General features: G+C 44.3%; 2 protein-coding genes across 2 annotated transcripts; both read left to right on the plus strand.

The window, feature by feature from the left end:
* Positions 1 to 5,764: 5,764 nt before the first annotated feature.
* Positions 5,765 to 6,757, plus strand: TAS2R3 (taste 2 receptor member 3). Its single transcript, XM_004608358.2, has one exon. It carries the CDS (start codon positions 5,765 to 5,767, stop codon positions 6,755 to 6,757), a length of 993 nt encoding a protein of 330 aa, XP_004608415.2.
* A 7,048-nt stretch (positions 6,758 to 13,805) lies between these two features.
* On the plus strand, positions 13,806 to 14,717 carry LOC101546971 (taste receptor type 2 member 4-like). The gene has a single exon (XM_004608357.2). It carries the CDS (start codon positions 13,806 to 13,808, stop codon positions 14,715 to 14,717), a length of 912 nt encoding a protein of 303 aa, XP_004608414.2.
* Positions 14,718 to 17,915: the final 3,198 nt, after the last annotated feature.

Consider the following 17,915-nt stretch of genomic DNA (forward strand, 5'->3'; position numbering starts at 1 on the left):
GTAATGGGGTGGGCGTGGGGTTGGGACAGGGATGAGGAGGCCAGGTGGACTGCACTTAGCCTGGGGAATTCACTGTGTTTACAGCAAGAGGACACTCCTGCTGTGCTCTGGCAGGGACACCACCTGGATAACAGTTCCACTTCTGTAAACTGACTTCCACTAGTTTGCGAGTGGGATGTGAGGTATGTGTATATTCCATGGACCGTAGCCAACAAGCCCTGTTTGTGGGACCGTGGGCACCAAGGGTGATCGCATGTAGCAAGGGCAGCTTAGCCCAGACTCAAGCAGACGCCTTCAGCTCCCTAGTGAGAAACTCTATAGGGTCTTACACCTGCCTCGGGCCGGTGGGCTTCCCCCAGGCACGCTTCTAGCCTATTCACCTTTGGTCACAGGACAGGCCGATCTCTCTGTGCCGAGTGCATCCTGCCCTCTGCTCTTCAGGTTAGTGGGCTCAGATTGGCATGTGTAGGTGTCACCGATGATTTATTTTTCTTTGGGTTCTGAGTGCCTGGTGCCCCCTTGTGACCACAGTCGCAAACCTGATTGTGTCAGAGGCAGGCATGTTGCAATGACCTGGCTCCAAACAGCCCAGTCCCCGCGGAGGAAGGTCGGGCGGGACTGACCTTGATCTCAAAGAGCTACCAAGTCAATTCCGGAGCAGTTTTGGGGCAGGTCAGCGGGCCTGTTGGGCTCGCCCGCCTCTGGGAGCCAGCCTGGCCGGGAGTTCTGCAGATGGCTGTGTGAGTCGAGAAGCAGAGGATTGAGACCCCACGCTTAGAGTGCTCAGCAAGCTTACCGCGCTCTGCTTCCTGTGTGCTCTCATTCTTCCTCTGTGGGGCTATTGTAAGGTTTGCTTGCGACCAAATGGTGACAGGCTGACGAAGTAGTGACATTCCCAGAGTCAATGATCACCCTGCCCCCCCCCCCTCCCGCCCCACTGTGGAAGACAGGACTTACGGCTTATCTGGTGACAGAAAGCCACCAGGCTGCGTTCCATGCTTCCTCACAGCGACCCCCTACAGATAATAGAAGGCCGGACCAAATGCACGGGGCCCACCGGTCTGGTCCCTTCCCCACCCAAGACAACTTCAGAATCTCGCTTAGTCTCTCTCAGGGCACGGTGCTACCCCAGCCTCCCCCGAGGGTGACCTGGCTCCTGCCCAGGGCTGCATCCCAATAAACTTCTCCTATTCCTTCACTTTTACTCGTCTCTGTCCCTCTGTCTGTGCGGGGTGAGGTCTCTGCTCTATCAGCTATGAAGTTTCATGTTTAAAATTTAGGTAGACAAAGTAAATAGAAAGTGAAGTGAAATTTATCAGTTACAAGGCGGGGAGGGGGCGGGATGGGAGGTGTACTGTGTGTTTTTTTCTTTTTTATGATGGTGAGATATGGGCACTGGTGAAGGGGTGGTTGTTTCAGCATTGTATAACTGAGACTTAAGCCTGAAAGCATTGTAATTTTCCACATGGTGATTCAATAAAATAAAATTCTTAAAAAAAATAAAATTTAGGTAGAACTCCCAACTCTTTATGTAATGGAAACCTACCAGTGGCAAACTCCTTCGGCTCTTGTTTGTCTGGGAAAGACTATTTCTCCCTCATGTCTAGTAAAAGATTATTGTAAAGTGGTTTTGTTATTGCTATTGGTTTTGTTTTTTACTGTTTGCTCTCTGAGCATTTTAATGTCATTTCATTTTCTTTCAGTGTTTTACTACTGAGTCGTCTGATGCCAGCCTATGGGAGTATCACTGTGTGGTATTTGCCTCTCCCACCTTGTTACCTTTAATATTCCTTTATATTTATATTTTTATTATTTACTTATTTGTGGGCTGGAGTGATAGCACAGCAGGTAGGGTGTTCGCCTTGCACCCTCCGCCCCTCTAGGAGAGCCTGGCAAGCTACCGAGAGTATCTTGCCCACATGGCAGAGTCTGGCAAGCTACCCGTGGTGTGTTCAATATGCCAAAAACAGTAACAACAAGTCTCGTGATGGAGACATTACTGGTGCCCACTTGAGCTAATCGATGAGCAATGGGATGACAGTGACAGTGACTTATTTTTAATTGAATCACTGTGAGATGCCATTACAAAGCTTTCATGTTTGAGTTTTAGTCATATAATAATCAAACACCCATCCCTCCACCAGTGCACATTCTCCACCGCCAACGTCTACAGTATACCCCCACTTTCCAACCCTCCTCTGCCTCCATGGCATTCAATTTCCCCCGTACTCTCTCTACTTTTGAGCATTATGGTTTACAATATAGAATTGATACTGAGAAGCTATCACGTTTGGTCCTTTACCTACTTTCAGCTCACATCTCCCATTCAACCAATTTCTCTAGCCATTATTGACTTAGTGATCCCTTCTCTATCCTAGCTGCCTTCTCCCCCAGCTCATGAGGCAGGCTTCCAACTATGGAGCAAAATTCCTGGCCCTTGTCTGTACTGTCCTTGGGTGTCAGTCTCATATGATGTTATTTTATATCCCACAAATGAGTGCAGTCCTTCTATACTTGTCCCTCTCTTTTTGACTCATTTCACTTAGCATGATACTCTTCATGACTATCCATTTATAAGAAAATTTCACAGCTTCATCTTTCCTTAAAGCTGCATAATATTCCATTGTGTAGATGTACCAAAGTTTCTTTAACCAGTCCTCTATTTTCAAGTACTTGGATTGTTTTCAGAATCAGGCTATCGTGAACAGTGCTGCAATGAACACACAGGTGCAGATGTCATTTCTACTGTGCTTTTTTGCACCTTTGGGATATATTCCCAGAAGTGGTATTGAGGGATCATATGGAAGCTCAATTTATAGTTTTTGAAGAAATATCCATATTGCTTTCCACAAAGCCTGGACCAGTTGGCATTCCCACCAACAGTGAAAGAGAGTCCCTTTCTCCCTACATCCACACCAACATTGGTTGCTTTTGTTCTTTTGAATGTGTACCAGTCTCTGTGGTGTGAGATGATATTTCATTGTTTTTTTTTTTTTGCTTTTTGGGTCACACCCGGTGATGCACAGGGGTTACTCCTGGCTGTGCACTCAGGAACCACCCCTGGCAGTGCTCAGGGGACCATATGGGATGCTAGGATTCGAACCCGGCCGGCTGCGTGCAAGGCAAACGCCCTACCCGCTGTGCTATCGCTCCAGCCCCGATATCTCATTGTTTTGATTTGCATCTCCCTATTAGTGATGTCGAGCATTTTTCATGTGTCTTTTGGCAATTTGTATTTCTTTTTTTGTGGAAGCTTCTGTTCATTTCTTCTCCCCATTTTTTGATGGGGGTGGGTGGAGGTTTTTTCTTCTACAGTTCTACTAGTGTCTTGTGTATCCTGGATCTACCCCTTATCAGATGGGTATTGGATAAACATTCTTTCCCATCCTGTGGACTTTCTCTGTATTTTGGTCACTGTTTCTTTTGAGGTGCAGAAGCTTTCTAGTAGTGCCATTTGTTTATGTTTGTTTCCACTTGCTTAGTCAGTGGTCTTCCTTCCTTCCTTCCTTCCTTCCTTCCTTCCTTCCTTCCTTCCTTCCTTCCTTCCTTCCTTCCTTCCTTCCTTCCTTCCTTCCTTCCTTCCTTCCTTCCTCCCTCCCTCCCTCCCTCCCTCCCTCCCTCCCTCCCTCCCTCCCTCCCTCCCTCCCTCCCTTCCTTCCCTCCCTCCCTCCCTCCCTCCCTCCCTCCCTCCCTCCCTCCCTCCCTCCCTCCCTCCCTCCCTCCCTCCCTCCCTTCCTTCCTTCCTTCCTTCCTTCCTTCCTTCCTTCCTTCCTTCCTTCCTTCCTTCCTTCCTCCCTTCCTCCCTTCCTTCCCTCCCTAAGCAAGCACTCCAATCCTCATTCCTGTGCTATATTTCCGCAGGTCCCAGTTCATTACATCCTGAATCTATGATAGTTTACTATTGCAAGCATTAATTTCTATCCTCTGCTCTTCAATTTTAGTCCTGATCACATTTAGTTGTCTCTCTGAGTTTTCTTTTCTGGGTGTGCTGTAGACTTTTGAATTGTTTTTCTAATTTTTCTTATTTTTTCTTTTTCTTTTTTTGTGGGGGCCACACCCAGTGATACTTCTAGCTTTGCCTTCAGGAATCACCCCTGACAGGGTTCTGGGAACCATATAGTTTCTGGAATCAAACTGGGGGTCAGCGCATACAAAACAAATGCCCTACTTATGTTGCTCAGTTTTCTTGTCTTGCTTTGAATTTTTTCATGATAGCTATTTCGTATGTTACATTTGATCCAGAGACAGAATTTCCCAGGCTCTTGAGTTGGCTTTTGTAGTACCACCCTTCTCTGCCTATGTCCTGCTACATTGAGGTCTAAAGTTGCCAGCCTACCCATCTTGTTACTTTGAATTTCTCCGACTTATTTCTTGTGTTTACAATTACACCTTAATCTTAGAGCTGAACTGCTTATCTTTGGCTTCTCCAGCAGGTGTCACTGTGGCTTAATTTTTAATCTCAATTTCTGATTTTTTTTTTTTTTTTTTAGTCTCAGCCGATCTGTTCTTAGGAAAACTGCATTTGTAATTGATTTGCTATTAGGGCAAGGGAGGGCTTCCGCAGGGTCAGCTGTGCTGCTGGTTTATTTTGTGACTGTTTTCTGTCTCTGGGCTCCTAGATCCGAAGAACTGCTAGTTGTTTCCCTTTAGAGGGAAAAAGAAACAAAAAACATCCCACGTTATACACTGTATTGGTGATATCACTTTTTTTTTTTAAATCCACATTTCAGGGTTGGATGTGACCCCAAAACAAAAGCAAACAAGAAAAATCAATATTTTGAATAGTTTATATACCGTATTTTTGTTTTTAATTTTGTTATCGGTCACACCCCATGGTTCAGGCTTACTCCTGGCTCTGCACTCAGGAGATCACTCCTGGTGGGGCTTGGGGGACCGTATGAGGTGCTGGGGATATTAACCCCTGGTCCTCAGTGTGCAACACATGTGCCCGACCTGCTCTACTTTCTTTCCGCCTCCTATATACTGCTCTTTTTTTTTTTTTGGCTTTTTTGGGTCACACCTGGCAATGCACAGGGGCCACTCCTGGCTCTGCACTCAGGAATTATCCCTGGCGGTGCTCAGGGGACCATATGGGATGCTGGGAATCGAACCAGGGTCGGCCGCGTGCAAGGCAAACGCCCTCCCCCCTGTGCTATCACTCCAGCCCCCTATATACTGCTCTTAATCGTTCAAATTGGCATCACTCAAGTGTTCAGAGTTGAGGATTTCTGAAAACTTGGCTTTTGGGAAGATGGAGAGTAAAGCACACACCGCATCAGACACCTTTCTGATTCCAGTGCAGGCCCAGGTGCACTTTCTCGGGTTTCCATTCTATGCACTTAAATCTCCCTTCAGGAGCCTCCTCACTATTCTGTTTCTTGGTGGCCCTTCTGCTGACCCTCCCCTGTCAGCCCTCGGCTCTCAGCACCTGTCTCCCTTTGAAACTCAGTCCAAGGCCCCGTCTTCTCTGCGCTCACGTCTCTCCCTCGTTTGCGTGACACTGGACACCCCATTTGCGTTTGCTCCATTTAGATCATGGATGGGATGTGCCCATCCTTGTCATCGGGGAAGAGAAACAGACTGACCCGAAAGCCGGTCTCTTCACAGAGCGGCTCTGCCCCCGCCTGCACTGAGCAGAGACGTGGACCAGAGACCGTGACGTAGTCGTGGAGGTGGCAGATCCTCGGGGAGACGTTCCAGATCATTCAAAGAGAGCAGCCCATAGACTGGAAAGGAACCAAGCTCATTTCCACGTACAAGTGACATGTTGGACCCCCCAGAGCGGGTCTTCCTGGTTCTGATTCTCATTCAGTTCCTCCTGGGAATGCTGAGCAATGGTTTCATCGGGTTGGTCAATGGCATCAGCTGGTTCAAGAGCAAGAGACTCTCTTTGCCTGACTTCATCATCACGATGCTGGCCCTCTCTAGGATGATCATCTTGTGGATTCTCCTGACCGATGGGCTTTTAATGTTATTTTTCTATAGCGTACATGAAGATGGCTTAGGGATGCAAATGATCGATATTTCCTGGACATTTACAAACCATCTGAGCATTTGGCTTGCCACCTGCCTCAGTGTCTTCTACTGCCTGAAAATCGCCAACTTCTCCCACCCGACCTTCCTCTGGCTCAAGTGGAGAGTGTCCAGGATGGTGGTGGGGATGCTGCTGGCTGCGGTGCTCCTGTCCTGCGCCAGCGCCTTGTCTCTGATCCACGAATTCAAGATCTATGCCCTTCTCCGTGAACCCGACGGCAGAGGGAATGTGACTGAGCACTTCAGGACGAAAAGCGATTATGAATTGTTCCATATTCTTGGGAATCTGTGGGGCGTGCCTCCCCTCCTCGTGTCTCTGGCCTCCTACCTCCTGCTCCTGCTCTCGCTGGGGAGGCACACGCGGCAGATGCAGCAGCTCAGCGGCCGCCCCAGGGACCCGAGCACTGAGGCCCACAAGAAGGCCATCAGGATCATCCTCTCCTTCTGTGCTCTCTTCCTGCTCTATTATCTTTCCTTTTTGACCACGTATTCCAGTCATTTCCTACCGGCAACGAAGATGAGCGCGATGGTCGGAGAAGCAATTACAATGTTTTATCCGGCTGGCCACTCAGTTATTCTGATCATGAGCAACAGCAAACTGAAGCAGACGTTGGTGCAGATGCTCTGGTCTGAGCCGGGCCCCCGGAAGCCTGGCTCCAAGGGATGCCCTGCCCCCTCGAGGCGGAGAGGTTACGGCGGAGATCCCGAGAGTCTTTCAGACTAACTCATCCGCACGCTTCTTCCTGACCCTGCTGATAGTTATTCAGTGGCGGTCATAGGCCAGAGAGCCCACGGCCTTGCCTGCTCCCCAGCACTGTCTTCTCATGGTCTGTCTCTGCACTGTTCCGTGGAACGTGTGCATCGTAGAAGATGTTAATAGAGCAATAATCTAATCTCACTATGTAGACATAGGGTGTTATTCTAATAAACTTCATAGCTGATGCCTAGATTTAACTTGAAGTTTACGCTGACAGTGGCAAGCTGATGCAAATAAAAGAACTTGTGGGTAAGAGCAAAAACATGTGGTTGTACACACTGATTCTTTTCATTTGCCAAGAATTTGGGCCGGTGACGAGTTTCCTCAGTGCCGATGGAAACATCTCTTCATGTAGCGACTTTATTCAGCGCAGTGCTGCAGATCGGACGCAGGGACCCACACACTTGAGGCATGTGCTCTACCACTGAGCACAGCCCTGACCTTATGCAACTGTTTTGCAACATGGGCTGGAAAATGGACTTTTCAGTGTGTGAGATCCAACATAGGCGGTGCCAATAATTTAGCACCATGGGGTATTTGAAAGCTCTTTCCAGGTGAAACTTGCTGGAAGTCACATGAACTGAGCAGCAGCAATAATTCCCCACAGGGTACCAGTTCCCACAAATCTTGTGCGATTTCAAAAGCAGTGGGAGGAAAATGCAGACCCAGAACGCTAGGTTCCAATGTGGTCTGGCCAGCTTGCTTTAGTTCAGGAACTCTGGTGTTCCTTATTGGCTTGCTAGTATAAAATTATTAAGTGCTATTTTCACTTTTAGACAGGGCAAGAGTCCATTCAAGTTCTTATGCTTTTTAAAAATGAAGATTCATACTATTTTAACATTTCAGTTTTATAAAAAAATATAAATTGTGCTATAAGTTGAATCAGTGACATGAAATTGCATTGATTTCCTATCACCCAATAGCACTGACAGACCAGTGTGGTGATTATTGCTTCAGATAATAAAATGTCTCAAACTGGTGATTATATTCGCTCAGCACACACAGAAAATTTGAAACTGATTTTGTGTCATTAATGGGTCTCAGATGTAAAGATGTGTGTCTGAGTTTGTGGATCCTGGAACCCTTGTGCATGTCCTGGCCATGTCCTTACAAAGGGGTGACTTTGGGGATATTTTTTTTAACATCCATGCCACTCTCCTCACTTGTAAAATGGGAGTAATTGTATTTTGTTGATGAAGTTTCTTTGAAGAGATGTGTTGGTAAGCACATGGAAAGTGCTTAGTGTTGTGCTGGCGTGAGCCGCGAGTGAACAGAGAAAGCCAGCTCAGGATAGGGGGATAGTGAGTTTATTAGCAGCTCAGCGCTGAGGACCCCAGGTCAGAATAGAAAGAGACTCAGAGCCCTGTTTGCTGAGAGGGTTTCCCTTTTGTCCTCTAAAGGTGGGCTACAAACTTCGTACAATCTTATCAGTGAAACGGGCGATACAGAGGTAATTGGCAAAAAGCAATCAATGCATCTTTCCCACATGGTACGGCCTTCACGCGCTCGAAGGGAAGAGAGCGGGTGTCAGTATATCTCGCCCACTTGTTGGGACCCTCAGGAGCCGTCTCCCGGGCACTGCCATCTATCAGATGGGCCCACGACACTCCCAGGAATCCAGTGGGCTGGAGGACCCTTAACTCCGAAAGGAATGCTTCTCCCTCGCTTCTCTTGTTAAGTTTAGGGGTCATTTTCAGTTTCTCAGTCTCCATCACATTCTCTTAATTTTTGTTACAGTTTCATAATTCTCATGACATACAGCTTCTTATTGGTCCTTATACTTAGGAAGGAGTCTCACTGGATTAAGTCCTCAGTAAATATCAGTAGTATGGTTACTGTTATTTGGTGATTATGTTATATTTTGACATAGCATGAGGGATCAACACACTGCATGGCATATACGTAAAAAAAGTTAAGTATAAGATTGTTGTTCTGTTATTTTGCTCATTTCCCAAAGTACAGGAGTACAATGTGTTTGCATCCGCATTGTTTGCTTCCAAAGTGATGTTGATCTCTGGAAGCTGCTAGGAAAACAAGTGATTTTGATGTAACTTCAAACTATCCTTTGGAAAGGTATCTGTCAACACTTAAAAGAATGAATTAGTATTCATTCACAGTTATCTGAATATGCACATTCTAAAATAGGTATTTTTGTAGGCCATCCTCTCTTTCTCTCTCTCCCTCTCTCTCTCTCTCTCTCTCTCTCTCTCTCTCTCTCACACACACACACACACACACACATTGGATTGATCTAGGAATTCTTGATTTGATCTCTTGGTTTTGGTGTAGGGATTTTCATGTTTTAACTGAACACTACATTTTATTGGTTTGTTTTTTTGGGCCACAGCATGGCAGTATTCAAAGGCTATTCTAAGGTTGAAATGGAATGCTTTTCTTTTTTTTTTTTGCATGTTTTACTTTATTATTTTTTATGAAGTTGTTCATGCAATCCCACCACCATTGCACCTTCCCACCACCATTATTCCCAATTTTCCCAACCACCACCCAAGCCTGGCCAAAATAGCAGGTCCTAAATAACTTATTTTATATTTCTTGTTATGAAGATTTTAATAAATAGGATCAGAAGAAAGTATGTGAAGATGGTTGAACCTCACCCTGGAGCCATAAGTAATTGTATTGCTAGCACATTGTACAGGTTAAGCCTTGTGTATTAATATTTTCTTCAGGAGATTGTGAACCTGGACTCTTGCATGCCAAGCAGGTACTCCAGTCCACTGAGTGATCTCTGGCCCCCTTTACTCACAAATCTGGCTTGGTGATTGTTCTTGGTGCCTTTGGTCCTGAGAATCTCTCCCTTCTCTTCACACCGTGGCTGCATTAAATCCTACCCAGACCTCCTAGAAGCAGATACGGTGCAGGGAACATGCAGAAGTGACCACTGGCCCTTTCACTGAAGCCCTGCATATGGGTGGGGAAGGAAGGATTCTCTGAGTCGTGTCTGTTTTAATCCATTTGCCTGAAGGTAATGTCTATGTGAGTAAATGAGATCACATTTAGAGGTGTGGCTTTACCAATCCTTTCAGTCAGAGGGAACACCTGGCTGACCTGAGACTGTCACTCCAGTCTCATGTGGACTGCTCTTCATGAAAATTGGGTGTGAGAGTGTGTCTGGGAGGTGGTGAGCTGCCACCTCGGGTAGTCGCAGCTGCTCCCGGAGGCACAGTGATGGGAGTTCGTCTATTTTAGGAGGTGATGGTTTTCTAATTGCACTGGAAGAACACCCAATTTACCAGTGCCACAGAATCTCAAAGTCTGGAAAGAAATGCCCAACTAAATAATTATTTTTATTTGCAGAGATTAAAATCATAGAGAAATCAATCATCAAACATGGACTTATATTGATTTATTTTCTGATAATTCACATTTGCCATTCCTCTAAGTTTTCTTGGAGCAAGCAATATGAAATAAACTTGTTTCTGTGACTACTCAGTTTAAAGTGATTAAAAAAATCTTTTCTTGCCTGTGAATAGGTGGAGACTGTTCTTATAGTGATTCAATAAAAAAAATATTAAAAAAAATAAATTGCTGTAGAATTCTTGAAATTATCCCTAGATTTTCCCTTATGCTTAACTTTATTGTGTTGCCAGATTTCTTTGGTTATATTTTAAACACATTTGTATATTAAAATTTTAGTTTATTAAATCGCCATGAGATAGAGCATTACAAAACTGTTCATAATTGGGTTACAGTCATACAAAGCGCCAACTCCCATGCCTCCCCCGGTGTCATTTCCCAGCACTGGTGAAAAATGACACTGGTAGAGGGATGGGTGTAATTTTCCAGTCACCAGTTTCCCTCCTACCCCTAAACACCCCCCACTCCAGCCTGCCTCTATGGCAGGCCCCTCTCCCCACCCCTTTCTCTCTCTCATTTTAGGCATTATGTTTTCAAATAGTCCCCATCCATATTTTTTCTTTTAGACTCATCAGATTGGCTACAGTAGGGTACTAATTTCCTATTTTTCAATTTTATCCTTCCATCAAACTTTTCACATGACTTGTGTTATGTGTTTTCTAAGTATAATACCTTCATAGTGAAAACAGCTAGAAATCTTTCATAGGCTCCATTCTTTTTTTAAAATTTAATTTTATTTTTTAAAAAATTTATTCTTGAATTAGTGAATCACCATGAGGGTACAGATACAGATTCACACATGTTAGAACTTGTTTTTCCCTCATACAATGTTCACAAACACATCCCTCCACCAGTGCCTGTTCTCCATCACCAATAAACCCAGTATCCCTCCCCCCCATCCCATCTTCCCCCCCCCCCATGCCCCACCCTGCCTCTGTGTCAGGGTATTCCCTTTTGGTCTCTCTCTCTCCAATTGGGTGTTGTGGTTTGCAATAGGGGTATTGAGTGGCCATTGTGTTCAGTCTCTAGTCTACTTTCAGCGCACATATCTCTTCCCGGGCGGGATCTCCAACCAGATTTTACTTGGTGTTCCCTTCTCTATCTGAGCCGTCATAGGCTCCATTCTTAATCCCACATAGAATCTTACTGCTCTGGAGTAAGTCCACACCACAGAGCTTGGACCATAAACCCATTCTCCATTTGACCATTATTTTTCTATCTGATTTTAAATGTAAATTCTTTGAAAATGTCAGTTTGAACTTTATAAATCTGCTATCTGATATACTGTGCTATCTGATGCTCTTTGCAAAAACATTCCTCTTTTACTCATTAGTTTTATTAATCACCTATATCCTTCAAGGAGCTATAGGCTGGAGCAATAGCACTGCGAGTAGGGTGTTTGCCTACAAGTCTCACAATGAAGACGTTACTTGTGCCCGCTCGAGCAAATCGATGAGCAACGGGATGACAGTGATACAGTGATACAGTGATATCCTTCAAGACTTACTTCTTCCTCACTGTCACTGTCATCCCGTTGTTCATCAATTTGCTCGAGTGGGCACCAGTAACATCTCCATTGTGAAACTTCTTGTCACTGTTTTTGGCATATCGAATATGACACGGGTAGCTTGCCAAACTCTGCCATGCAGGTGAGATACTCTTGGTAGCTTTGCTGGGTTCTCCGAGAGGGGCAGAGGAATCAAACCCAGTTTGGCTGCGTGCAAGGCAAATGCCCTACTTGCTGTGCTATCGCTCCACTCACTTCTTCCTCAATTAAATTTAATACCTATTATCTGTATGCTTTCCATGGATGCTGTTTAATGACCTATATCCAAAATTGTACCTTGGTTTCACTCCACAGTGAGAGTAGACTGGCGATGCCGTAGTCTTGCATATTTTCTGAATACACATAGCACTCAGAAATATAATTAGCAAGGCATGTAGTTTCCTTTACTCTCAATAAATTACAGAGAAATAAGACTTTATTAGTGATGGATCTGGTACCCAAAATTATAAAAAGCATTTCCATGTAACTTTCCTGGACTTTCTTGACTGGCAGATCAATCAATGTCTAACAAGAAATAGCCCCGTGTGATTTAAGCATCAGTCCAACTCTCATAATGGAAACTCTGAAATGATGGATGTTTGTTTTCTAAGTAAAATCACATCACTTATCAATCTATGTGTGTGGTGAAGGAACATGAAGTGAAGGAATCATGAAAGGATGGAGTTAAATGAAAAGGCTTTCCTGAAAAAGTGTGAGTCCTTGAACATGATCTATCAGAAAGCAGTAATTCACTATCGGTGTGAATTAATGAATTTTTGTGTAGACATAGCTAGACTGAGAGTTTTCATAAATGGATGCAACATTCACAGATGAGAGGGAGGAGAAGTTTGGACTCTGGTGTATGAATATGTGGATTGGAGAGTAGATGGTTGAGGGGAGGTGTGGGATTCCTAGCACATTAGTGGTTGGCTATGAAGAAAAGCTGCATTGCTGTGATACAAGGACAGATAAGACTATACTAAAACTCTATCATCACTGTATCACTGTCATCCCGTTGATCATTGATTTGCTCGAGTGGGCTCCAGTAACGTCTCCATTCGTCCTAGCCCTGAGATTTTAGCAGCCTCTCTATACTCGTTCTTTCCGGTGATGCTGCATTGGCGGCTCTTTCAGGGCAAGGGGAATGAAACCCATCATTGTTACTGTATTTGGCATATTGAATATGCCACAGAGAGCTTGCCAGGCTCTGCTGTGTGGGCAGGATGCTCTCAGTACCTTGCCAGGTTCTCTGAGAGGGAAAACTAGGCTATAAGAGGTAGAGTCTCTTGCCCCCACACCTGGCTATCTTCACCGGGGCCCCTCGGAGCAGGGAGGGTTGAGTTTCCCTCCCTGCCCCGAGCAGAGCCCTAGCAGCCGAAGACCTGCGGAACCCAGCCACAGCCATGCTTAAGGCCCCTCTCCACACATTCAGACGAACCTCATGCACGAAGGAAGTGGCAGAGGAACCCAGGTGTGTGGGACCTGGGGCTGAGATCTCCAAGCCTGCTCGGATTGGGACTGGGCCTCCTCTACCCAGTTCCCCTGTATTCTAGTAGCTTGGTAGCCACACCCAAAAACTGCCTCCGGTACTGTGTAATCCCATCAAAGGCCAAGATCCAGAGACTATAAAACAAGGCTCCCAGAAGTAAGCCACTTAAAATGCATTTCATGTAAGGTGAATAAATAGCTCATGAAGCACGAACTTGACATAATAAAATAAACTTGACCTGAGAAGTCACATCAAGCCTGGAAACTGCAGACAGTAACTGCAGACAATAACTCTATCACGTGACTCAGAATCTCTGGAGCCTGCTACACTCTCCCCATCCAATTGTCTTTGTTTTGGAGGAGTGGATTCCTAGGCTGTTTTAACGAGTCATTTCTAAGGAAAACAGGAAATTAATGAAGGAATAGTAATGCAATCTTTGAAGGATTTGCATTCAGGAAAAGCAGCTGCCCTCTGAACATACGCTCTTTTGTCACTGGGGTAAATTAAGATGGAAATGCCCTTCTTTGCTGAATGTTGGTGCCTACTTGTTCATCTCAGTGTTTCTCCTGCCCTGGCCATCAGTACTGCAACTGCCGAATTCCTCAATGAGTCAAGACGATTCCTATACTGTTTACTCTGTTCTCATTGTCGCCACAGTTTTTCATTTTGTGGGGCTCACTGCAAATCTGTTTATTGCAGTTTTCAGTTGTAAGAACTGGATGGAAAATCAAAGAATTGTTTCTTCCGACAAGATCCTCTTCAGCTTGGGCATTGCCCGGTTTCTTATGATGGGACTGTTTCTCTTGAACGTTTTCTGCCTCTTCATCTCCCCTGCTCTTCTCAGGTCAGTCCACGTATCTATTTTCTTCCTGGTGTGCTGGATGTTTCTGGACTCCTGTAGTCTGTGGTTTGTGACCTTGCTGAACACCTTGTACTGTGTGAAGATTTCTAACTTCCAACACTCAGTGTTTCTCCTGCTGAAGCAAAATCTCTCCCCAAAGATCCCTGGGCTGTTGGTGGCCTGTGTGCTGATTTCTGCCTTTACCTCCCTCCTATATGTTGTGTTCAGACAGACTTCACCCACCCCAGGACTCGTGGTTGGAAAGAATGACACAGAGTTAGACCTGAAAGAGGACGTTCTGTTTTTGCTGACCTCTTTTATCCTGAGCTCATCTCTGCAGTTCGTCGTGAATGTGACGTCGGCTTCCTTGCTAATCCATTCCTTGAGGAGACACATACAGAAGATGCGGAGAAATGCCTCTGGCTTTTGGAATCCCCAGACGGAAGCTCATGTGGGCGCCATGAAGCTGATGATCTGTTTCCTGGTCCTCTATATTCCCTACTCTGCTGCCACCCTGTTCCTCTACTTACCTTTTCCTGTTCAGATGCCTATGGTATCCAAATTAATTTGTATGATTATTTCTACACTTTACCATCCAGGACATTCTGTTCTCATTATTCTCATGCACCCAAAACTGAAGACCAAGGCAAAGCAGATTCTTTGTTTCAAAAAGTAGCAGAATTTCAGAAGATAATAGTGGCCAGAATAATTTTATGGTTTGGAAGTAAGATTTTTTTTCTGTTAGAAGAATTTCCAGAAGCCTGAAGAATTTGTTTTTCATATTTATGATCTGACTTCCTGAACATATACATATATTTTTATTCATTTAATTTTCAATATACCCCTCCCCCACTGATTTTTAAAAATGGAGGCATATTCTCCTTGAAATTCATTTGGAGCACTGCTTTAAAAAAATACTTGAGATAATCTGTAGCCTTGATTCACAAGATTATAGATTTTTAGGCTTCCTCAAAATATGTTTATGCCACAACCACCACCAAAGTATCATTTTGTGTTCAATATGGTCAGTATCTGCCTCCCACTTTGGTCTCTTCTTTTCTGCCCCTTTGGTAATTTTAGTTATGATTCCTGAGTTCATGGATTTGGTTTCACTTGATTTTTCTGTTCTTTTGACCTATTGATGCATTACTTATGATGTATTTTTATGAGTATTGCATACCTATATAATAGAAGTTCACACATTGTTATGTAGACTACTGAAATATAATGGGAGCCTCCCTCAATTAAATAACAACTTATGGGGCTGGAGTGATAGTACAGCGGGTAGGGTGTTTGCCTTGCATGCGGCTGAACGGGGTTTGATTCCCAGCATTCCCATATGGTCACCTGAGCACTGAGAGGAGTAATTCCTGAGTGCAGAGCCAGGAGTAACCCCTGTGCATCGCTGGGTGTGACCCAAAAAGCAAAAAAAAAAACACCCTTATGGTTCATATTACAGGCTAAAATGTTGAGATATAGTTAGTGAATACTAGGAAAGAGACCAGTGGTGGGCAAATAAATGGTCTTTGGGAGCCAGACTGACCTTGAGAAGTCAGGGGTACAAAAAAATAGGAATCAAAATAGAAAGTTTGAGACAACAAAGAGAAAGGTAAAAGAAAATGCTTGTTGTGGCAGATTTATAGAAGGTTCTTGAACTTTCTGGCTCACAGTAACTGAAATATTTCTCCAAGAAAGGGCACAATTTCTAAGGTTGTTATGTGAAGAAAAGAAGGCCAGACTTGTGACATGGGGGAACATGATCAGAATTAAGAGCCTAATACTGGCTGCTTCAGAGATTGTTAAACTTCAGTGCACTAGCTTGATGTCAAAAGAAAGCATAAAGGAGTAAATTTAACATGGAGTATAAATTTATGAAAGATGATACCCAAATGATACAGAATTTGGTGGAAATCCAAGGGGATCATTGGATTGGTTGTGGGAGGGCCTGACTTTTGGTATATTCATGTTGTCTGTTCATGTACTTTTGCATTAAGTTGTCTGGTACTATGTGATTCTCCAGAAAAAGACTTATTTTTCTGCTGTTAAAGCAACATGGTTATGACTACAGAGGATAAAATCTGAACATAAAGCATTGAAAAGGAATATGTGCACTGGTGAAGGGATGGGTGTTCGAGCATTGTATAACTGAGACTTACTTAAACCTGAGATCTTTGTAACTTTCCATATCGTGATTCAATTTAAAAAAAAGAAAAGAAAAGGTTTGGAATGGGAAATACATTGATATAACCTATGGTGATGACAACATCCTCATGTAGTAGTCATACTTCCTACTTCCAGTATTTGGTCTCTTACAGTGGAGGGGGGGGCGGGCAGGGTGATCTTTGATTCTGGGAAGGTCTCTTACATTATCTCCTCTTCCTTCCACAATAAGAAAATTGCTAGGTACCCGAGATTTGGGAACTGTCTTACAGCTTTCATTCTCTTACAGCTTCCTCTTACACGTAGGCATTGCCACGTTACCAAGTTCTGCTCATATGAATGAGTGGAAGTGATAGAATTACTAGGTGATGCCCAGAGAACAGCAGGCCCTTCCTTCCGCTTCTCCTTTCCTTCTTCTGTTGGACAGGAAGGTGTGTGGGATGACAGGACACCCTGGACACATGGACGAGGTGCCTGGACCAGTGGAGCAGCTTCCAGCCTAGAGGTGACTCCTGGATCCTGACACCATGGAGCTGCCACCCAGCTCTGGAGTTTTCAACTGACCCGCAGGACTGCTCAGGAGACACCACCACCCCCGTGGTTCAGACACTGCAGTTGTGTGTCTCTGTTGAGTTCCTCCATAGCTTGTGCTGTACTATAACTCTGCATGCTACTGTGTGTGTTTATGATGAAACGGTATGTAGAGATTGATTGTCTGATTGACAAGAAACACTTTTAAATGACTAGGACAATCCAGTACACTACTGATAAAATAAAGATTAAATGTGTAGCTTTGGTATGATACTGGTTTTGGTTAAAAATAACATCCCTATGCAAAGAAAGTAGAAAAGAGCTTATTTTTGGTTAAAAAATTTATAGATATTTTTACATTTTAAAGTTCTTACAATCAACACTTATTTCTTTGGTGATCAGAAAAGCACATATTTTCAAACATTTCCAGTATATAGACACGAATACATTTCTGTCTAAAGGATATGTACAGTAAACAGACTTTCATGATCTCAGTCTAGAGGATGTATTGTATGACATCGGGTTTACTACTCTCACTAAGAAAGGCTAATATTATAATACTTTTCCTTTTGATTTGTGTGAATTCTAGTTTCTTTTAATGGCAATCACTGTCATTGTCACTTGTCATCCCATTGCTCATCGATTTGCTCGAGCAGGCACTGGTAACGTCTCCATTGTGAGACTTGTTGTTACTGTTTTTGGCATATCAGATACGCCACGGGTAGCTTGCCAGGCTCTGCCATGCGGGCAGGATACTCTCGATAGCTTGCCAGGCTCTCTGAGAGGCCGGGCTCTCTGAGAGTTAATAGCAATATTCTGGCATTTTTTAGTACTGTTTTCATTCCTCCTATACCCTCTTCCCCCCTCCCATATAGGCCAGATATACATTTTTTAAATTAGAACTTCGATCAGGACCATTTTTGCTACTTAGAACATCTAGATTTAAGAACATCTGGATTCAGGGGTATGGCATCTCCCGCAGGTCAACCCTGTACCTTCGGGCAAGAGCATCAGCAGCCTGATGGTGCCTCAGGCTTCCTGACACTTCAAAATTGCCGCTGTGCCTTTGGCTGCACCCCAACAACTTGGGACCAAGTTTACCAAGAAATTAAATGGCCAAAAGTTAGGTATGTGGGAGCCATGTCCACAAACAACCTCCGACTCAGCTATACAAGCTCATTTA

This window comes from Sorex araneus, chromosome 1 (genome assembly GCF_027595985.1).
Source record: "Sorex araneus isolate mSorAra2 chromosome 1, mSorAra2.pri, whole genome shotgun sequence".
Lineage (NCBI taxonomy): Eukaryota > Metazoa > Chordata > Mammalia > Eulipotyphla > Soricidae > Sorex > Sorex araneus.

Bases quoted from the DNA above. Each gene is read 5' to 3' on its own strand.
- LOC101546971 (XM_004608357.2), top strand. From the start codon at position 13,806: ATGAGTCAAGACGATTCCTATACTGTTTACTCTGTTCTCATTGTCGCC.
- TAS2R3 (XM_004608358.2), top strand. From the start codon at position 5,765: ATGTTGGACCCCCCAGAGCGGGTCTTCCTGGTTCTGATTCTCATTCAG.